The sequence below is a fragment of the Somniosus microcephalus genome, chromosome 19 (genome assembly GCF_052327205.1).
Source record: "Somniosus microcephalus isolate GS21.2 chromosome 19, FLI_Smic_1.0, whole genome shotgun sequence".
Classification (NCBI taxonomy): Eukaryota; Metazoa; Chordata; class Chondrichthyes; order Squaliformes; family Somniosidae; genus Somniosus; species Somniosus microcephalus.
The window spans coordinates 60,455,166-60,478,848 of record NC_141005.1 but is presented as its reverse complement, the minus strand read 5'-3'; the positions used below and the strand labels follow the sequence as shown (position 1 = coordinate 60,478,848).

At 45.7% G+C, this 23,683-nt stretch overlaps 1 protein-coding gene across 1 annotated transcript in view; it reads right to left on the bottom strand.

Annotated features, from left to right (window-relative positions):
* The window catches only part of LOC147104511 (solute carrier family 2, facilitated glucose transporter member 11-like), a 124,736-nt gene that overhangs the window by 36,822 nt on the left and 64,231 nt on the right, over positions 1 to 23,683 (bottom strand). The window contains exons 6-9 of the mRNA XM_085961871.1: positions 15,544 to 15,668; positions 14,471 to 14,604; positions 10,586 to 10,730; positions 5,979 to 6,166 (exon numbers count right to left, since the gene is read on the bottom strand). Coding sequence (XP_085817997.1) covers positions 5,979 to 6,166; positions 10,586 to 10,730; positions 14,471 to 14,604; positions 15,544 to 15,668 — 592 coding nt within the window. The remainder of the gene's footprint in view (positions 1 to 5,978; positions 6,167 to 10,585; positions 10,731 to 14,470; positions 14,605 to 15,543; positions 15,669 to 23,683) is intronic.

Genomic DNA, 23,683 nt, shown 5'->3' with positions numbered 1-23,683 from the left:
TGTTATATAATATACACACAGTCTGCTGTTCCCGGTGATGTTCAGTGTGTTATATAATACACACACGGTCTGCTGTTCCCGGTGATATACAGTGTGTTGTTATAATATACACACAGTCTGCTGTTCCCGGTGATGTTCAGTGTGTTATATAATATACACACAGTCTGCTGTTCCCGCTGATATACAGTGTGTTGTTATAATATACACACGGTCTGCTGTTCCCGGTGATGTTCAGTGTGCTGTTATAATATACACACAGTCTGCTGTTCCCGGTGATGTTCAGTGTGCTGTTATAATATACACACAGTCTGCTGTTCCCGGTGATGTTCAGTGTGCTGTTATAATATACACACAGTCTGCTGTTCCCGGTGATGTTCAGTGTGTTATATAATATACACACAGTCTGCTGTTCCCGGTGATGTTCAGTGTGTTATATAATATGCACACAGTCTGCTGTTCCCGGTGATGTTCAGTGTGTTATATAATATACACACGGTCTGCTGTTCCCGGTGATGTTCAGTGTGTTATATAATATACACACGGTCTGCTGTTCCTGGTGATGTTCAGTGTGTTATATAATATACACACAGTCTGCTGTTCCCGTTGATGTTCAGTGTGTTATATTATACACACAGTCTGCTGTTCCCCGTGATGTTCAGTGTGTTATATAATATACACACAGTCTGCTGTTCCCGGTGATGTTCAGTGTGCTGTTATATATACACACAGTCTGCTGTTCCCGGTGATGTTCAGTGTGTTATATTATACACACAGTCTGCTGTTCCCGGTGATATACAGTGTGTTATATACTATACACACAGTCTGCTGTTCCCGGTGATGTTCACTGTTCTGTTATATTATACACACGGTCTGCTGTGCCCCGTGATGTTCAGTGTGCTGTTATATTATACACACAGTCTGCTGTTCCCGGTGATGTTCAGTGTGCTGTTATATTATACACACAGTCTGCTGTGCCCCGTGATGTTCAGTGTGCTGTTATATTATACACACAGTCTGCTGTGCCCCGTGATGTTCAGTGTGCTGTTATATTATACACACAGTCTGCTGTGCCCCGTGATGTTCAGTGTGCTGTTATATTATACACACAGTCTGCTGTGCCCCGTGATGTTCAGTGTGCTGTTATATATACACACAGTCTGCTGTTCCCGGTGATGTTGTGTGCTGTTATATTATACACACAGTCTACTGTGCCCCGTGATGTTCAGTGTGTTATATAATATACACACAGTCTGCTGTTCCCGGTGATGTTCAGTGTGCTGTTATATTATACACACAGTCTGCTGTGCCCCGTGATGTTCAGTGTGCTGTTATATTATACACACAGTCTGCTGTGCCCCGTGATGTTCAGTGTGCTGTTATATTATACACACAGTCTGCTGTGCCCCGTGATGTTCAGTGTGCTGTTATATTATACACACAGTCTGCTGTGCCCCGTAATGTTCAGTGTGCTGTTATATATACACACAGTCTGCTGTGCCCGGTGATGTTCAGTGTGCTGTTATATATACACACAGTCTGCTGTGCCCCGTGATATTCAGTGTGCTGTTATATTATACACACAGTCTGCTGTTCCCGGTGATGTTCAGTGTGCTGTTATATTATACACAGTCTGCTGTTCCCGGTGATGTTCAGTGTGCTGTTATATTATACACACTGTCTGCTGTGCCCCGTGATGTTCAGTGTGCTGTTATATTATACACACAGTCTGCTGTGCCCCGTGATGTTCAGTGTTCTGTTATATTATACACACAGTCTGCTGTGCCCCGTGATGTTCAGTGTGCTGTTATATTATACACACAGTCTGCTGTGCCCCGTGATATTCAGTGTGCTGTTATATTATACACACAGTCTGCTGTTCCCGGTGATGTTCAGTATGCTGTTATATTATATATACATGCTCAGCTGATTTCCTGTCGTCTTGCTCCCAAGTAGTCTGAGTTTTGAAGCATGTTTGTAATGTTTAGCTGCCAAACTGGCCTGTCCCCTTAAGGCCATTCTGCAGATACTCCCAGGGTGGAATTTTCTCTCGATCGGCAGCTGTTTGGTTCTATGCCTCGCCATGCCAACCACCTCTCCAGATAATTTCAATGTCAAAAACAGCAGCAGCAAAGAGCTTGTTTTTTATCTGTAGACTTTATTTTAAGATTGTTCAGTTGTGACTTTGGTCTTACAGATAGTGTATTATGTGAAGTGTGAGGTCTGGAAGGTTACATCATTTTGTTTTATACAAGATAGATACAGGAAACTTTGTGCTATCCGGAGGTGAGCTATCCGGCAATCTGGAGCCACCGGCAAAAATCAACAGCTGTTTTTTATTCTTTTTGTTTGTTTTTTTTGCTTTGTTTGAACAGTCAAGCTGTGCAAGGTCTGTAGCTATAGCAACAACTTCAGCTACAGAGCTTTAGGGCCACACCCGAGTGTTTAGAAGCTGTTGCTAAGCAACAGTGTTTGTTGTCAAATACGGAGATAAGAATCTCCGTATCTCTCAACATTAACTCTGGAGAGTACGGCAGTTTTGAGGCAACGGCAGCAGCTCGGTCCCGTGGGTGCCGGATAGCACAAAGTTTCCTGTAGATAGATACAGGAGGGCTCCAATTTCCTGTGACACATGGGGTTAGATATTATGATCAGGCATTAACTGGGCAGTGTGTTAGAAATATCTGCCTGACCATTAGTACACTGATCCCACCTAATTTTGCAGAGACAGCTTCATAGAATCTACAGCACAGAAACAGGCCATTCAGCCCAATAGGTCTCCACACAAGCCTCCTCCCACCTTACTTCATCTAACCCTATCAATATATCCTTCAATTCCTTTCTCTCTCATGTACTTATCTAGCTTCCCCTTAAATGCATTTATGCTATTTACCTCAACTACCCCACGTGGTAGCGGGGTAGAAATCATTTAAAGGCCTGCTTGCAAAAAGTGATGGGTAAATTTAAGGGGATGCAGCCATGTAAGTGGCCACTTCTGGTGAAGAAAATTTCATGAAATCGATGGCCACTGTTACAAAGGCTGTTAATATTTTTAATGTCTATTTCAGCAAGTGACAGAACAGATTGACAGTCCAACTTCCTGTTTGATGGCTGGTGAAGTAGAGCTGATGTAGATTGAGATGGTAGTGAGAAGGGTGCCCCTGCAGGTTACCATCCACATAGGACAGCTTTAAATATACTCCTGTAAACAACACACCCATTTCATGTGGGCTGACTGGATGCTATAACTACATGGATTCTAGGGGCAGGATTTTCATTGGGCCATGGAGTCGGAATTAGAGGTGTGTGGGGTGTTAAAATTCCGAAATCAGGGGTCCCGACCCCATCCCACACCCAAACCCACCTCCATGCCAGTTTCAAAGGAGGCGGGTACCCGCCCCGCACTGGGACCCGCCTACCCGAGGCGGGAAGGGATTAGTGCCAATTAACTGCCTGTTAACAGGTAGTTAACTGGCAGTTTTTAACCTAATCCCTATTTTTAAGCTTGAAGTGTGGGATTCCCGACCGCTCCAAACCACGCCAAGTTAGAGGAGGCGGGCCGTCGGGTTGAAGGACTTGGAGGGGTCGAGATGTCGGTGTTCAGGTGAGTGATGTGTGCATGAGTGCAAAGGTAAGTGTGTTTGGTGTGTCTAAAGTGATTAAAGAAATTTATATGACCTTTTCAGCCTTCCTTTAGGTCTCGGGAGTCCCTCATCTCACCGGCACAGAAAGCAGAATGGCTGCGAACTGTCAAAAGTGACAGCCTTCAGTTTACTGTGCAGGAGAGATTTCTAACAGAGTCTGTGGAGAAGGACTCAGGTTAGAAGTAAGACTGTCAGTGTTTCACAGCTTCAAACAGCTTTCAAACACTGATATTTCATCTGTCAAAAGCTCTTGACAGATGAAATTTCAGTCTGTGATGTACCCTGTTGCCGGGTGGCCCTTAATTGGCCTGCGGAGCCCGCTGGGCGGGCTCAGCAAGGTCAATCAAGTTAAAATCGCGTGGATTGGCCGCATCTCGATGGAGGCGGGACTACAACCCCGAAAGTTGTAGTCCCGCCTCCAACCCGACTCCTGAATGAAAATCCTGCCCATGGAATTTGTGTAGACGTAGAAACAACATCAATGGGCCGAACTTTTAATGGGCCAGTAATTCCGGTCCCAACGCGTGAGTACGAACGGTGTACTCACGCGTGGGCCCGTTGGAAGTGCCGGATTTCAGCATGCACAGCGCATGCGCGGGAAACCAGCATTTCCTCCAAGGGTTTCAGAGGTCCAACGCGTGCGCGCAGGACTCTGTGCGCACGCGTTGAACTTCCTTCTTTTTGACAGGTTTGCCCGTGTGCAAGGGCCTGAACTTTTTACACATATAAAAAGGAGGCGTAAGGAGTGGATTCTTGAAGGTAAGTGGTCTATTATTTAAAATTATAACATTTTTTCCACAGCTTTATTGTTTTTAAGGATTTTACAGTAAGGTAAGTTTATTTTTAGACCCGATTTCTTAAAAAATTATTTTTTGCAAAAATTTGATTAATTGTTTAAAATAGTTTTTTAAAGTTATTTATAGTTTATTTAATTATTGGGATTTTTTTTTAAATTTTATTTAAAGTTAAACTAGTCTTTTGGGCACCCGTACTTTTCATGAGTTTGACAGTCCTTACTATCAAACTCATGAATGAAGTTTCCCCTCCCCTGATTGGCTGCACAGTGCTCACCTGATCCCAGCCGGCACATCGCACTAACTACGCCGCTGGATCAGGCAAGCACATCGCGCCGACATCTGAACCGGGCCAGTGACAGGAATTCCAAGCAGGCCCAGGCTTCAGATGTTGGCGCGCCGGGTGAGTGCACATCGGGGGCTTGCACGCGCGGCAAGCCCCCGATCCTAATTTCTGGCCCATCATAATTAACTGCAAACTGTCAGGCACTTCTCGTGGCTATACAAAATCCGACCAGAAAGTTGCATGGGACGCTAAGTGGGGCTAACCAAACGAGAAATCTACCCAGTTTGTTGCATAATATACATAGGGGCTGTTATTCCCATGAGATGCATGGGACTCGATATTCACCCAGACTGTGGTGTCAAAATAACGGTGAGGCCAGTGGCACTTATTCATGCGTAAATGGCACGGCAACTTCAGGTGTGAGGTTAAATGCCAATACCCAAATGTTGCTGTCCATGTTACGCTGTGCCGCCGTTAGCTTTGCAAAAACATCATCTTGCTGTCTGTCTCACCATTGAAATGCATTGAATGGCGTGAAGTTGCTGTATTTGCGTGGTAGATATGAACTAAACTTGCCACAGAAAGTGAAGTCTTTCCATTACACGCAAATGTACTCTTTTAACGACGTGATAATTGTTAATTACTGGCAATCAACCTCTCTGGCACTGAAAATTAACTATTACAACCATGGAGTCTCTTCCCTTAACATTCTCTGCTCGAAGGAGAACAACCCTAGCTTCTCCAATCTCTCCACATAACTGAAGTCCCTCATCCCTGGTACCATTCTCGTAAATCTCCTCTGCACCCTCTCTAAGGCCTTAACATCCTTCCTAAAGTGTGGTGCTTAGAATTGGTCATAATACTGTAGCTGAGGCCGAACCGGTTATTTATAACTGTTTACCATAATTTCCTTGCTTTTGTACTCTATGCCTCTATTTATAAAGCCAAGGACCCATTATGCTTCTTTAACATCCTTATCAACTTGTCCTGCCACCTTCAATGATTTGTGTATTTGAACACCCAGGTCTCTCTGTTCCTGCACCCACTTTAAAATTGTACCTCATTCTTCCTTCCAAAATGCATCATAAAATGCAATCACATGGGCGAAGCCCTGCACAGTCCTTCTTCAACCAGCACAGGATTGGAAAAATGATGGCTTGGTTATTGGTGCCTTCCACAACACATTCTAATGAAGGTTTACGCTGGCTTTTCACATTTCTAGGTGGGAAGCTTCCAGTGGAACTCAGTCCTACTTACGGAGTCGTTCCCACATAACTGCACGGCACTGCCCAGCACGAAGGTGACGATCAGCTGCCATCGGACGGAGCGGTCTCGGAACAAGTCACACAGTCCCTTTGCGCTTTGACCTTCAAGCGCAGTTTGCTCCTCCAACATTTCATCCATTTCCGTGGTGAGGTCGACCTCCCCACGTAATTTCCTCAATGCTGCGGGAACGGAAAGGGCGATGCTATTGGCAACCAGAAGGCCAATCAGAAACATGCACGGTCTGACAGATTCACCAACAGCTGCCCTCTGCCTATCTCTCACATAATGAAAACTTCTAGTGCTCCACTTGCCCTTCTGTTATACATTACTACTGAATTTTCTGTTTTATCTCCTGATTCCCCTATTCCCACACAATTTTTTTCCATTGATAATGCACTGGATGTTTGGATGGGATATCCCCCCACAATGCTGAAAGGCTGCAGCACCACCCAGGTTTGATGTCGGGCCGAAGCTGAGTCAGAGGGTTTCAGCAGAGGAGCAGTAGTGTTCTACAATTGGTCTCGGTGCATCTAGGCTAAGGGGAGTAAATAAGACAGCCAGTGTTCCTGCTCCCGATTACTATTAGGAACATAGAAACACTAGTAGGCCATTCAGCCCCTTGAACCTGTTCCGCCATTCAATTAAATCATGGCTGATCTGTATCTTAACTCAATTTACGTGCCTTGGTTCCGTAACCTTCAATACTCTTACCTAACAAAAATCTATCAATCTCAGTTTTGAAATATTCAATTGACCTAGCCTACACAGCTTTTTTAGGGGGAGAGAGTTCCAGATTTCCACTACCCTTTGTGTAAAGAAGTGCTTCCTGGCATCACCCCTTAATGGCCTAGCTCTAATCTTGTTATGTCCCCTTGTTCTTGACTCTCCCTACCATAGGAAATAGTTTCTCCCATCTATCCTATCAAATCCTTTAGTACCGGGACCAATATCCGGGGGAGGGGGGGCGGTTGCTAGTGCTGTTGGAGAGGATTTAAACTAGTTTGGCAGGGGGATAGGAACCTGATAGTAGATTCAGAAGGGAGAGAAGCAAAGCTGGAAATGGAAGGCAAAAAATTAGTAAGTGAGTTTGGATGGCAGAGGAAACAAAGGCTAGAAAATAGACAACGAGAGAGTTTGGCAGTGCTAAATGGTATATACTTCAACGCAAGGAGTCTAGGGAATAAAGCAGATGAGCTAAGGGCACAGATAGACAGGTGGGAGTATGATATTATAGCTATTACTGAGACATGGCTGAAAGAAGGGCAGGAATGGCAGCTCAACATTCCTGGTTACAGGATTTTCAGATGAGACAGAGAGGGGGATAAAAAAGGAGGGGGGGTCGCAATATTGATTAAAGAACCAATTACAGCTGTGAGGAGGGAGGCTATCTTAGCAGGATCATCCAATGAGGCCATATGGGTTGAACTGAAAAACAAAAAAGGGGCAATCACACTGCTGGGAGTGTACTATAGACCCCCAAATGGTCAGAGGGAGATAGAAGAGCAAATATGTAGGCACATTTCTGAGATGTGCAAAAATAGGGCAGTAATAGTAGGGGATTTCAACTTCCCGAATATTAACTGGGATAAAATTAGTGTGAAAGGTATAGAGGGGGCAGAATTCTTAAAATGCGTTCAGGAGAATTGTTTTAGCCAGTACGCAGCAAGTCCAACAAGAGAGGGGGCGGTTCTGGACCTAGTTTTAGGGAATGAAGCTGGGCAGGTGGAAAGGGTATCAGTGGGAGAACATATTGGTGGTAGTGATCATCATTCAGTTAGATTTAGGGTAGTTCTGGAAAAGGACAAGGATAGACCAGGAATAAAAGTTCTCAATTGGGGAAAAGCTAATTTTACTAAGCTGAGATGTGATTTAGCCAAAGTGGACTGCAGACAGAAACTTGAAGTTAAATCAGTGTCAGAGCAGTGGGAGGCATTCAAGGAGGAGATAGTGAGGGTTCAGAGCAAGTATGTTCCCTTAAAGAAAATGGGTGGGACGAACAAATCTAGAGCTCCCTGGATGTCAAGGGGCATACAGTACAGGGTAGGATAAAGAAAAAAAGGGAAGCTTATGACAGATACCGAGGGCTCAATACTGCAGAAACCCTGAGGAGTATAGAAAGTGCAGGGGTGACATTAAAAAGGAAATTAGGAAAGCAAAGAGAGGGCATGAGAAAATATTGGCAACTAAAATCAAAGAAAACCCAAAGGTGTTTTATAAATACACTAAGAGCAAGAGGATAACTAAAGTAAGAGTAGGGCCTATTAGGGACCATAAAGGTAACCTGTGTGGAGGTGGAAGACATGGGTAGGGTTCTTAATGAATATTTTGCGTCTGTTTTCACAAGAGAGGGACGATGCAGACATCGCAATCAGGGAGGAGGAGTGAAATATTAGATGAAATAAATATAGTGAAAGAGGAAGTATTAAGGGGTTTACCATCTTTGAAAGTGGATAAATCCCTAGGCCCGGATGAAATGTATCCCAGACTGTTAAGAGAAGCAAGAGAGGAAATAGCAGAGGCTCTGACCATCATTTTCCAATCCTCTCTGGCTACAGGTCTGGTGCCAGACGGCTGCTAACGTGGTACCTTTGTTTAAAAAGGGAGAAAGGGGCAGACCGAGTAATTACAGGCCAGTAAGCCTAACCTCGGTGGTGGGAAAATTATTGGAAAAAATTCTGAGGGACAGGATAAATCTTCATTTAGACAGCCACGGATTAATCAAGGGCAGTCAGCATGGATTTGTTAAGGGAAGGTCGTGTCTGACTAACTTGATTGAATTTTTTGAGGAGGTAACAAGGAGGGTCGATGAGGAGGGTCGATGAGGGTAGTATGTTTGATGTAGTCTATATGGATTTTAGCAAGGCTTTTAATAAGGTCCCACATGGCAGACTGGTCATGAAAATAAAGGCCCATGGGATCCAAGGCAAAGTGGCAAGTTGGATCCAAAATTGGCTCAGAGATGGGAACAAAGGGTCATGGTCGAAGGGTGTTTTTGTGACTGGAAGGCTGTTTCCAGTGGGGTTCTGCAGGGCTCAGTACTGGGTCCTTGCTTTTTGTGGTATATATCAATCATTTGGACTTGAATGTAGGAAGTATGATTAAGAAGTTTGCAGATGATACAACAATTGGTCGTGTGGTTGATAATGAAGAAGAAAGCTGCAGACTGCAAGAGGCTATCAATGGACTGGTCAGGTGGGCAGAACAGTGGCAAATGGAATTTAATCCGGAGAAGTGTGAGGTAATGCATTTGGGGGGGGGCTAACAAGGCAAGGGAATACACAATAAATGGTAGGACACTGAGAAGTGCAGAGAATCAGAGGGACCTTGGAGTGCATGTCCACAGATCCCTGAAGGTAGCAGGACAGGTAGATAAGGTGGTTAAGAGGCATACGGGATACTTGCCTTTATTAGCTGAAGCATAGAATATAAGAGCAGAGAGGTTATGCCGGAACTGTATAAAACACTAGTTAGGCCATAGCTAGAATACTGCATGCAGTTCTGGTCACCACATTACAGGAAGGATGTGATTGCACTAGAGGGGGTGCAGAGGAGATTTACGAGGATGTTGCCTGGGCTGGGGAATTTTAGCTATGAGGAAAGATTGGATAGGCTGAGGTTGTTTTCTTTAGAACAGAGGAGGCTGAGGGGAGACCTAATTGAGGTGTATAAAATTATGAGGGGCCTAGATCGAGTGGATAGGAAGGACCTATTTCCCTTAGCAGAACGGTCAATAACCAGGGGACATAGATTTAAAGTAATTGGTAGGAGGTTTAGAGGGGATTTGAGGAGAAAATCTTTCACCCAGAGGGTGGTGGGGGTCTGGTACTCACTGCCTGAAAGGGTGGTAGAGCAGAAACCCTCATCACATTTAAAGAGTACTTGGATGTGCACTTAAAGTGCCGTAACCTACAAGGCTACGGACCAAGTGCTGGAAAGTGGGATTAGGGTGGAGAGCTCTTTGCCGCCGGCACGGACAAGACAGGATGAAGGGCCTCCTTCTGTGCTGTAAATTTCTATGATTCTATGATAAACACCTCAAATAGATCACCCCATAACCTTCTATACTCAAGGGAATACAAGTCTAGTCTATGCAACATGTCCTCATAATTTAACCCTTTTAGCCCTGGTAGGATTCTGGCAAATCTGCATTGGACCCCCTCCAAGGCCAATATATCCTTTCTGAGGTGCGCTGCCAGAACTGAATACAGTACTCCAGATGGGGTCTAACCAGAGCTTTAGACAATTCAGCACTATTCAGCGACCACTGTTGGGAAATATGATCTGAATGTCAGGTGAGGACATGAGAGGACACAACAGTAACAGCCCTTGTAGTAGAATAGCCTGCCACACTCACTGGCGAGGTGGGTACATGAAGAATGACACTTGAGTGGGGCATCAGAGAGCTGTAGTACCTGTTGGACCCATACGCCAGCAAAGAATGCTTTCAGTAGTGGAGCAAAGAAAATGGAAATAGCTTTGTGTTTTACTATAGTGCAAGGCGTGCCTCTAACCACTGGGGGAATTTCTGTACCCGCTTTCTCCAAGATCCCCGAGCCAATGGGCAAAAATATTTATTCTCTCCTCTCTGAACCACTTACCTTTCATGCACAATTTCTTGTTCTCCCTGTCAATCAGCAGGTACCTGGGACTCTCTGGGCACCACGGCAGAGTGATGAGCTGGATCAGAGCCGGCACTGCACAGGACGACAGCAGTAGAGGCCACAATACTTCACTGCCCAAAATCTCTCTGCAATTAATATTATAACATGGCTTCACTTCCTTATGAATACACCTTGCGTCAACCAACACAGTCACACTATGCACAATGGATCAGCAGTGCGCAGCAAATACTGTACAATCCCCATCACTTACACCGTCCATGCTTAACACAGGCAACCGCCTATAATCAGGCAAATGGCACTAACCATTTACCATTTCCATAGAAGTCAGTTATAAAAGGCGCCACTTATATCGTATGGGGGGGGGGCGGTGGGGAGGGCGGTGGTGGCAACCATTTCAGACAGTTCAAAAAGTACTTACCTTGTACTTTCCAATTTACTCTCTGCTGATTTCAGGCAAAGTCAGGTCTTCAAGCAATTTTAATCAGATGTTCACACCTTGTTGAAGTGCGATTACTTTAGTGATGAGATTCTGAATACAGCTGCTAACATTTAGAGGCAGTTGCTAAGTGAAGACTTGCTGCTTTTTTTTAAAGTAACTGTGCATTGCAGGCAAATCGCGGTAATACCAACATGCCCGCTATAACTGATAGAGACTCTATTAGCATTTTTTTAAAATTCAGTAGCAGCCACCAGCTCAGTACCTGGGGATTCGGCACAAAGACAGGTTGCAGATGGGGCCTGGGGAGATCATTGGTGGGACCCGAAGGGTCGGGAGTAGGCATGCTGCGCTGGGCAGATCGACACTCGATATAAGAGGAAAGAGGCCCCCAAATTGGCAGAATGGGCAACGGGCAGTAGAGACGGCACCAATAGGGCAAGAGGCTACTGCAGCGGCGACAGGAACATGGGAAGGGAGATGGTGGGAAGAATGGGAGAGGGCCACAACGGAAACTGGGAGTAGCAAGGCTGACTATTACCACATGATCAACTCAGCCAATCACAAATAAATTTAAATCAATAGTGAAATCTCACTGCACCACCTAGCGTAGCAGGTCTGAATCAAGATGCAATCACAGCTCAGTATATAAAGTAAATGGGCAAACTGAAGTGTCACGAAAATCGCGCAACAGGAAAATTGTGATATAGAAAATATCACGAGAATCAAGTGTTACAGTATGCAACATTTTTAACATCAGGTAGACAGACAGGCAATTGTCATCTACATTTTGACAGCTGCGGACACCATAAAACCTTATCCAAAACTGAAATAACTGCACTTCATTACACAAAGAAGAACACATTAAAAAAATCAGGGTGCGAGTTGCAGGCTGTAATATAGCAGGGAATAATGGCTATCATAAGAACATAAGAAATAGGAGCAGGAGTAGGCCATTCGACCCCTCAAGCCTGCTCTGCCATTCAATAAAATCATGGCTGATCTGATCTTGGCCTCAAATCCACTTTCCCGCCCGCTCCCCATAACCCTTGACTCCCCTGTAGCTCAAAATTTTGTCTATCTCCGCCTTGAACACGGGAGCTCCCCAGGGTTGTGTGCTCAGCCCCCTTCTGTACTCCCTGTTTACTCACGATTGCATGGCCACGCACAACTCCAACTCCATCATCAAGTTTGCTGATGACACTACCGTTGTAGGCCTGATCACAGATGGCGACGAGACAGGCTACAGGGAGGTGGTAAGAGCTCTAGCAGAATGGTGCAAGTACAACAACCTCTCCCTCAACATCAGCAAAACAAAGGAGATGATCGTGGACTACAGGAAGCGGCAGGGGGAGGGACACACCCCAATCTACATCGAAGGGGCTGAGGTGGAGAGGGTCAGCAGCTTCAAATTCCTGGGTGTATTCATTACGGAGGACTTAACGTGGTCACATCACATCGACGTCGTAACGAAGAAGGCATGCCATCGCCTGTTCTTCCTCAGGAGACTGAAGAAATTTGGAATGGCCCCCCAGATTCTCACCAACTTCTACCGGTGCACCATCGAGAGTATCCTGTCTGGCTGCATCACTACCTGGTATGGCAACTGCACCGCCATAGACCGCAAGGCTCTACAGATGGTGGTGAAAGCTGCACAACATACTATAGGAATTAAACTACCTGCTGTCCAGGATATCTACCCCGAGAGGTGCCGGGGGAAGGCCCTGAGAATCATTAAAGACGTGAGCCACCCCAGCCACAACCTCTTCGCCCTGCTCCCGTCCGGTAAGAGATACATAAGAACATAAGAAGTAGGAGTAGGGCATACGGCCCCTCGGGCCTGCTCCGCCATTAAATAGGATCATGGCTGATCCGAATCGAGACTCACGTCCACTTCCCTGCCCTCTCCCCGTAACCCCTAATTCCCTTATCTGCTAGGAAACTGTCTATCTCCATTTTAAATTTATTTAATGTTGCAGCTTCTGCAGCTCTCTGGGGTAGCAAATTCCATAGATTTACTACCCTCTGAGTGAAGAAGTTTCTCCTCATCTCAGTTTTGAAAGGGCAGCCCCTTATTCTTAGATTATGCCCCCTAGTTCTAGTCTCACCCATCAATGGAAACATCCTCACCGCATCCACCCGATCAAGCCCCCTCACAATTTTATATGTTTCGATAAGATCGCCTCTCATTCTTCTGAACTCCAAGCATACGGTCTCGTACCAGCAGGTTTCGAAACAGCTTCTACCCCCAGGCCATAAGACTCATGAACGTATAATTTATTATTATTTATTACTGTTGTTTTATTTATTATTACTGTATTTCTATTAGTATTTTTATCATTGTTATGCCATATTTATTCCAATGTTGGGCGGACTCGTAAAAATCAACATTTCATTGTGCAGTACACACGTCTGCTGCATATATGACAAATAAAATTGAATTGAATTGAATTGAATTGAATATATTCAATGACTCCGCCTCCACAGCTCTCTCGGGTAGAGAAAAAATTCCTTCTCATCTCCGTTTTAAATGGGCGACCCCTTATCATGAAACTATGACCCTAGTTCTAGATTCCCCCACGAGGGGAAACATCCTCCTGAAATGAGTTACAGTTTGTATGGGGAATATAATGTAAATGAGGTCCTGATGGTTGCAATATAGAATAATAGGTACCTGGGAGTGAATTAGAGACTGGAATCTCATCGAAGTTCAAATAGCTTATAGAGAGTATACTGGATACCCAGGAATGAACTACAGGCTGATCGGAGGTTTGGACAGTGCATATATAAAATAATGAACGTCTGGGCGAAGCTGTCGCTCTGGGTGAAGCTGCCGCTCTGGGCCGAGCTGCCGCTCTATATCAGTTCGCAATCAGAAGTAGACGTGTTGCAGGGATGGAAAGCCAGAGGGTCTTTCGGTGACTTCATGTTCAGAGATAACTCAGGTTCCTTTAGCCTGTACCTGGGATTATTTCAATAACAAAGTGCTACTTTGGTTGACACTTATCCAACAACAACTACCTGCATTTGTATAGTGTCTTTAACGTAATAAAACATCCCAAGGCGCTACACAGGAATGTTACCAAACAAAATTTGGTACTGAGCTACGTAAGGAGATATTAGGTCAGGTGACCAAAAGCTTGGTCAAAGAGGTAGGTTTTAAGTAGCAACTTAAAGGAGGAGAGGTAGAGAGGCAGAGAGGTTTAGGGAAGGAATTCCAGAGCTCAGGGCCTTGGCAGCTGAAGGTAATAATTACAGCTCACACTGCTTAGTCCTCAGGTATAATTTTCCTTTATCACTGCATTGTGAACACTGCATCTTTATTCAGCATTTTGCCACAAACACATACAGACATTAAAACAATAATCTCTAGTATCTGAAGACTCAATTTTGCACAAATATCATAAATGAGGAAGAGACTGGACTTGCCTCAGTCCCATGGTCTGTCCCATCACTAATCCAGCTGCAGTGAATGGAGCAGCTGACAGGGCCACCATGCCTCGGATCTCCTTTGGTGCACTCTCACCGAGATACATGGGGTTAACGTTCAATCCCACACCTCAGAGCAAAAAGAAAAAGGAAGTTGCATGAACCACGGTTACAGATCCGGACATTCTTGTCCATTTTTGATCCTAGTTCTCACCAAATAGTTACAACATTGCACTGATTCATTCAGTCTATAAACCTGTTCCACCCTGCAGCGGTTTACTGCTTGCGTAGTGTGTTAAGTAACTGCATCTATTCTTTTTTGCCCCTTCCTCCCTGGTTTTCCCCCAGCTATCCTGAAGCTACTGACTTGCGTGAGAGAGTACAGTTCTACGTGTTGTTTATTCTTCACGTGTGAGCCTGGACAGCGAGTGTCGACCATCTATTTAACTGTGGGGAGGGGGAGGGGATCACAGCCTCACCCAATTCTGTTCTCAGTTGATGTCCAGACAAGTGCCATTTTCCAGCAGGGTCAGAGGGCAGTGACCAGGAGTGCAAACCCCAACTGATTTTGCCCCCCTCCTATCCTGAGGCCAACTGCCCTAGCTGACTAAAACCCAAAACCTGGCACGTGCCAGACCAAATTCAAACATTTGAATACACTGTGAGTATATATTTTGCATGTGATAGTTCTGTTGCTTCCAGCTTTGAAAAGACAAGACCATCAAAGCAGTACACGCTCCCACACCTGACCAGCAGGGGGCAATGTCTCACTGCTGCTGAGAGGACTGTAACAGCCATTATAAGAAGATATTCTCAATCAAGCTTAAGCACAGAACTTTCAATCAACCGGAGCAGTATTTCCAAACACTCTGATCAAATAAAAAAAATGATGCTTGGTTAAGTGACCCCAAAACTTCAATACTGAACTTAAGATTTAAACGACTTCCGAATTAACAATGCCCTTGGAGCAACTTCGATCCCCATCTCATTCCCAGCACATCGACGCCAGTGTGGTTCCACTGCATGACACGGTGTGAATGCAATCTTAAATGTGTTAGAAAAAAGATACCTGAGTTTATTCCAGAAAAGAATCTCCCGATTAAAATCATCTCAAAGGATTTGACTGTTCTGCTCAGCCCCATTAGCAAAGCACCAACGAGTACAAAAACGTTGCTTAGCAACAGCGAATTTCTCCTGAGGAAGAAGTAATGAAAGTTAGTCAGTACAATGTGATGGAAGCGCCTCCATGTCATGGTAATCGCAATGGCAGCAAGTTCCACGGAGAGCAAGTTAGCTTCACACCAGAATTTTCACGTTCCATTCAATGGAATTGAACTCTTCAGAAGGGCATTTGGGTCCATCCCTGATGGCCTTGTGGCAAATGCATTACCAGTGTGGTATTGAGGAAGATTTCAGGGTCAATCTGCCGTCTGTGCTGACCTAGTGAATGCACACTCTCCTGAGTCAGAAGGTTGTAGATTCAAGTCCCACTCCAGAGACTTGAGCACATAATCCATGCTGACACTCCATTGCAGTACTGAGGGAGTGCTGCACTGTCGGGGGTGCCGTCTTTCGGATGAGACATTAAACCGAGGTCCTGTATGCTCTCTCAGGTGGACATAAAATATCCCATGGCACTATTCGAAGAGGAGCAGGGAGTTCTCCCCGGTATCCTGGCCAATATTCAACAATAAACTTTGCGGTAAATTTCACTGTTTGCTGAAGTCCCGCCAGCTGTGAGTCCCGTCCTGTCTCCAACTCATTGGCTGACACAGTGGTATCAATAGACACTCCGAATATTGATCCCTCAATCAGCACATTAAAAACAAATTTTCTTGGTTATGACATTGCTGTTTGATGGATCTTCCTGTGTGCAAATTGGCTGCCGTGTTTCCTACATTACAACAGTGACTACACTTCAAAAGTACGTCATTGGCTATAAAGCACTTTGGGGTGTCCTGAGGTCGTGAAAGGTGCTACATAATGCAAGTCTTTCTTTTTTGACATGGCCCCTGAGCTAGAGAGATGAAAATAATCAGCCAGTGTTCCCAATACTGATCATTAACTAATGACTCCTGCTGGAAAGCATGCATGTCTGTGATGCTCTCTACAATCAAACTGCTTGCTGATACAGTGTCTAGGCTCAAAGTGAAGAATGGTCACTTAGGCGGGGTACCAAAGGGTAGCTAGTGCCCGTGGAATCGCACCTTTTAATGTTGTACTCTACTGGGACTTAAAGGTTTCTCCATTTAAAATGTGGGGATTAGAAGGAGGTTATTCCCATGGATCAGCTCTGGGATGTCAGCAACAGGTTAATGGAGAACTCATGATCATTGCAAAGGAGGAGAAGGACAAGGATAAGGAGGCTCACTTGCCTCCAGATACCTTCAGCTGACACTTATGCAGGACAAGGGGAAGAAGAAAGAGGAATATTGTCATCCTACTTTCCAAGGACAGTATGATCTACTCATCCCCCTTTGTCCAAGTAGTATTCTTGGACAACAGTGGGCTGTGGGAGAGCAAGAGGGCAAAGGAGAAGAAACAACAACTAAAAGAAAACACACAGAGAAAAACCTGGAGAGAAGGAGGAAAAGAATAATCGTTTTTCTCCATTGACAAACTGGAATCTCTCTGAACCTTAACTGACTGTGAGTAAAATATTGCCTGGGTATAAGATAGTCACAGCGCTATAATACCACACAAGGGTTTTACTAACATCAGAGACCAGAGGAGAAAAGGCAAGAGTGATTTACACACATTATCTGGGCAGTAAGATTGCAGTTCTGCCTTTGAACCATCACCAAGTAGTTCTGTTTCAAAACAATGTGTAGCTGTAGTCTGATTCACCAGTGTTCAGAACTGCCTTGATCCTTCTGAAATGATATGTGAATGCATAGAAGTTACAACACTCACACTTGACTCCAGATAACTTCTGCAGGACAAGGAGACGGAGAAGAAAGGAGTCATCATCATCCCATCTTTCTAAGGACAGTTAGATCTACACTCTCTCTCTCTCTCTCTCTCTTGTCCAAGTAGCATTCTTAGGAAACAGCTGGCTGTGGGAAAGGATACAGGCCATTCAGCCCAAACTCTATGGGGGTCATTTTAACACCTAAAAATGGGTGGGATTGGGTCGGATGGAATGTTAAAATGTAAAATATCTCAAACCCAAACCCACCCTGCTCCAAACCCACCCACCTCCGGTTTTACCGAAGGTGGGACAGGGGCAGGCGACGAACCCACTGAGGATTAGTGAATGGACAGAAAACGAAGGGCGTGATCTTGCCAGCACTGGGGAGGCGGGTATGGAGGCAGGACTGTCGGGAAAATGGCAGAATCTGGGGGCGGGTGCCTATCCCGCCCCCAACCCGCCTCCGTGCCATCTTGCCAGGAGACGGGTAGCCGACCCACGCCGACTCCCGTCTCCTTGGAGACGGGAAGGGGATTACAGCCACTTAACTGCCTGTTAACAGGTAGTTAACAGGCACAGAAGAGGATTATCCCCATTTTACCCACACATGTGCGGGCTTCCTGAAGGCTCCGAACCCCGCCAGGGTCACCGAGGCGAGTAGTGGGTCTGAGGGGTTCGGAGGGGTGCAAAAGTGCGCTGTGAAGGTAAGTGATGGGTGCAACTGTGGAGAGGTGAGTATGTGAGGTAAGTGGAAAGTGTTAGAAAAAATTTACTTATCTTTGTTTCTTCCTGCAGGCTTCAAGAGTTGGGGATGCGGAGAGTCTCACACCTCACCGGCAGAGATGACAGATGGCTGCTGCGTTCTCCAATGCAACCAGCATCTAATTTCTGCTAAAGAGGTTTGATGAGTCTTGAATTCAAGAACTCATCAAACTACAGAGAATGTCAGTGTTTGACAGCTTCACAGAGCTGTCAAACGATGACAATTCATCTGTCAAAAATTTTTGACAGATGAAACGTCATACGCTAACGTTCTCTGTAACCGGCTTTCCCTTAATTGGCCTGCTAACCATGCTGGGTGGGGGCAACAAGGTCAATCAAGGGAAAATAGCATGGGTTGGCCAGAAGTTGATGGAGGTGAGACTAAAACCCAACAAGTGGAAGTTCTGCCTCCAAAAGCTCCCCATTGGCAAAATCCAGCCTAGAGAGTAGGAATAAACAGGTAACTTTTGGGTTGGCAGGCTGTAACTAGTGGGGTACTGTGGTGTATGTAACCTGTTCCACCTTAAGAGAACTACTTTAAGAGATGTACTACTTTCTCTTGGCTGCTGTATACTGTAATACCGGTGGTGACCACACTGGTATATAAGTGTTGTGTAAGGATTTGCTGGGCAGTTCAGCCCTGACTTCCGAATAGTAAAGACCTGTTAAAAGTTATTCTTGTTGTCTGTGTCCAGTGATTGATCCTAAACATAACTGGGACACACAGACTCAACAGTGGCGACGAGTCCGATCTTACCCTGCGGCAATTTTACATCCAAGGCAGCTTCGTCCTCAGAACGGGCGTCGAGAAGAGGCATCCGCCCTCATCATCCTGCTGAGCACCATCGCACGGGAGGCACCGAGAACCCGGGTTAAAAAGAAAAAGAATTCTGACCACGAAGCCCTCCATCAGCGACAGGCAGTGATCATCCCTTCTACCACGGCGGTGGGTAAGCCGATCAGCGACACGAGCAGAAAGTCGGCAGCATTGGCTGTGGAGTAGGGGAGGGAAAACGGAGGAATAAGGGCGGAGAGCTCGACCACGGCCGGTAGAAAGGGCCGGGCTGCAATCGAGGCCGAGAGGCGCAGCGACTGGGGCAGCTTAAGGCTCGAGAGCCGCGGAGAACTCAAACGCAGCCGGTGTACAGGACCGGGCTGCAAGCGGGGCTGCGAGGCAAAGCAGCGTCGGGGAGTTGAGAAGCTTAAGGCACGAGAGCCGCGGAGAATTCAAACGCAGCCGGTGTAAAGGACCGGGCTGCAAGCGGGGCTGCAAGGCAAAGCAGCGTCGGGGAGTGAGAACCGCTGGGGAGGCGAGAACGGCAGCAGCAAGGCAATCGCCATTGCAGCCAGCGGGGGAAGAAGGCAAACGCGGGAATCCGCCATTGTAGCCGGTGGGGGAAGAAGACGAGCACGAGAAAGACCGCCAAGCGCGGGAAGCCGCCATTTTAGTAGGCGGGGGAAGAAGACAAGCGCGGGAAGCCGCCATTTTGAGAGAAAGAAATTTTTTTTTTTTAAATTTGCAAGGATGCCTAAACATGGGAACATTAATACCTTTGATAGCGATATCGAAGATTGGACCACGTATGTAGAACGCATGGAAGTGTATTGTAAAGCAAATAAGGTACCAAATGATGAGAAAGCACTAACCTTATTAAGCTCAATGGGTGCGAAAACATATGGGCTATTGAAGCACCTTCTATCACCAAATAAACCGGCGGATCAGACTTTCACGAATATTGTTACTGTCATGAAAGATCATTTAAACCCCACGCCGCTGATGATAGCGGAACAATTTAAATTTTACAGAAGAACGCAGTTGAAAGACGAAAGCAACGCTGAATTTTTAATTGAACTGCGTAAGCTAGCAAAGTACTGTCAGTTTGGAACAGGACTAGCAGATGCACTGAGAGATAAATTTGTGTGTGGATTGTTAAAAGAAGGAACACAAAAGCGACTGCTTGAGGAGAATGAGCTTACGCATGATAAAGCTGTCACTATTGCAGCATCGCACGAAGCCACAGCGAGAGGCACTGTGGAAATGCAGCTACGGTCACCGGAACTCTGCACCAATCAAATGGTCTTGAGTACAGTAAAATGTTATCGTTGTGGAAAGACAACGCACGATCAGAACCAGTGCTGGTTCAAAAATCAGGAATGCAGAAAATGTGGCAGGCTTGGTCACATAGCTAAAGTATGCCGGTCAGGAAAGAAGACCAGCAACAAAAAGTCACCGCAGGAAAAGTACAGAAAGGTACACAAGGTGACAGAGAACAGTTCGAACGAACAGAAGTCAGATTCAGACTCCAGCAGTAATGAACTGGGTAGTCTAAGAGTACACAATGTTGGTAAGGAAGCAGACCTCCAAACAATTTGGGTCACACTTCAGATAGCAGGAGTCCAAGTGAAGATGGAATTGGACATTGGATCGGCATTGACGGTCATGAATAAGAAAGATTACAAAAGGTTATTCCCACATATTCCCCTACGGGATACGGAGATTGTATTGAAAACATACACGGGGCAAAGAGTATACCCCATCGGGAAGATAGAGGTAAAGGTGGTCCACAAGGGCAAAGAAAGCCGAGGAATGGACTTATATGTGCTACCTGAGGGAGGTCCACCACTACTGGGACGGGAGTGGATTAGGAAAATAAATATGGACTGGCATTCCTTAAAAGCACTAACGGTAGATTCCGGTACAAAAGATGTCAAACCTAAACGATTGTCCAGAATATTGGACGATGCTAAAGAGGTGTTCCAACAGGGACTGGGAACACTGAGAGGAATTACGGCAAACATCAAGGTTGAAGAACATGCAAACCCAAAATTTTTCAAAGCCTTATGCAATACGACCTGCTGTGGAAGCTGAGCTGGAAGGGCTAGAACGTTCAGGAGTACTGTCTAAGGTAGACTGGAGTGAGTGGGCCACGCCCATTGTCCCCGTCATGAAGCGTTCATTGAGCAACAAGCCGGGGGAACCGGGGAAGGTTCGCATCTGTGGAGATTTCAAGATCACTGTTAATCCGGTGCTTCACACGGTGCAGTATCCGCTTCCACGGATTGAGGATATCTTCGCTTCGTTGTCTGGCGGGAAACACTTCACCAAGATAGACCTGGCGCAGGCGTACTTACAGATGGAAGTTGAGGAAGAGTCACGCCAGTATCTCACGATCAACACGCATAGAGGCTTGTACCGGTATAATAGACTGGTTTTTGGAGTGGCATCGGCTCCAGCAATTTGGCAGAGGGCCATGGAGCAGGTATTACAGGGAATTCCAGGTACACAATGTTACCTGGACGATATTCTGATTACAGGAGATGATGACGAGGAACACCTTGCAAACTTGGAACTGGTACTCACCAGATTGAAAGAATATGGTCTTCGAGTTAATCGCCAGAAATGTGAATTCTTTCAGAAGCGGATCTCGTACTGTGGTCATGTCATTGACCAGGAGGGGCTTCATAAGTCTCCTGACAAGATCGAAGCTGTTGTGAAGGCTCCCGCTCTGGATAATGTATCCCAATTGAGGTCGTTTCTAGGGTTGATTAAGTATTACCATAAGTTTCTGCCAAATTTATCCACAGTGCTGCACCCGCTGAACGCTCTTTTGCAGAAGGGAGTACCATGGAAGTGGAGCGAGGACTGTAAGACGGCCTTTCGCGAAAGCAAGGCATTGATCACCTCAGAGGAAGTGTTGGCTCACTTCAACCCAACGCTGCCTATTCGTTTGGCTTGTGATGCTTCTCCATATGGTATTGGGGCAGTACTCTCACACAAGTTGCCAAATGGCCAGGAGAGGCCAGTTGCGTTCGCATCCAGATCATTGACCTCCGCTGAGCGCAACTATGCTCAGATAGATAGGGAGGCTCTCAGCCTTGTGTGGGGAGTAAAGAAGTTTAATCATTACCTGCAGGGCCAAAAGTTTATGCTTCTGACAGACCACCAGCCATTGGTATCCATTTTTAACCCTAAGAAGGGTGTTTCGGTGATGACAGCACAGAGACTCCAGAGATGGTCCCTTTTCCTAGGGGCACATCAATATCAGATAGAATTCAAAGGTACAAAGCAGCATGGTAATGCTAATGGGCTGTCGCGCCTGCCACTACCTACAGAGAAGGAGGCACCGACGGTTGACCCTGTTGAGTTATTTCACTCGACCATCATCGAATGTTTACCAGTCACCAATGCAAGTATTGAAAGAGAAACCAGGAATGACCCGACACTGTCCAGGGTCTACGAAGTGACAGTGAAGGGATGGTCAGCACATGGTGATCCACTGTTACCGGCATTCTCAGCAAGACGAGAACAGCTGTCCGTCTGTCAAGGAACATTGATGTATGGAACAAGGGTGATTATTCCTCCTAAGTTAAGAGAGAGAGTTCTAAAGGAACTGCATGAAGGTCATCTGGGGGGAGTCAAGATGAAAAGCCTTGCTAGGGCTTAGGTGTGGTGGCCGGGTATCGACCAACAGATAGAGGAGCTGACGAAAAGCTGCTCAGGGTGCCAAAAAGTGCAAAATGCACCTCCGATTCCACTGCTGCATCCATGGGAATGGCCTTCAACCCCATGGCAACGTGTACATATTGACTTTGCTGGTCCTTTCATGGACTCCATGTTTTTAATTGCGGTGGACGCACATTCTAAATGGCCAGAAGTGATTAAGATGACTACCACTACCTCGGAAAAGACGATCGCGGTGTTAAGAACGCTATTTGCAAGAAATGGATTGCCAGAACAAATATGTTCAGACAACGGACCGCAGTTCATGTCAGAAGAATTCCAGAAATTCATGAAGAAGATTGGGGTGAAACATTATACCTCTGCCCCATATCATCCGGCTACAAACGGGTTGGCCGAGAGATTTGTACAAACGTTTAAAAAAGCAATAAAGGCCATGAGCGAAGATCAGATTCCACTACAACACAAGGTGGACAAATTCCTACTGGCATATCGAAACGCCACTCATGCAGTGACAAACCAAAGTCCTGCCATGATGTTCTATAACAGGAGGTTGCGGTCCAGGTTGGACTTGTTAAAACCAAATGTGCGGAGGGAAGTTGAAAACAAACAGTTCCAGCATATAAATAACAAGACCACTCGGAGCTTCGAAATAGGACAACCAGTGTTAGCCCGGGACTATAAAAACGAGAAATGGCAATCTGGAACAATTCGGGCCAGACAAGGACCCCTGATGTACATGGTAGATATTGGTGAAAATGTAATACGGTGTCATGCTGACCAACTGGTAGAATCGAGAACAAGGGTCGAACCCATGGTTACGGCAGAGACAACCGTGGAAGAAGTTAGTGAACCTGAAGCATCTACCTCAGAAGTGAATGTACCTGATGATGATGTCCAATCCATAAGAGACCAACTAGATGAGTCACCCCAGCAACGAGAATCAGAGACCCCTGAAAGGCGTTATCCAACTCGAATCAGGAGGCCTCCTCAGAGGCTGAATCTTTGAACTGCTTTGCATGAAGTTGTATATATATATATGTTATTATGTTATGTTAAATGGGGATATAACTGTTA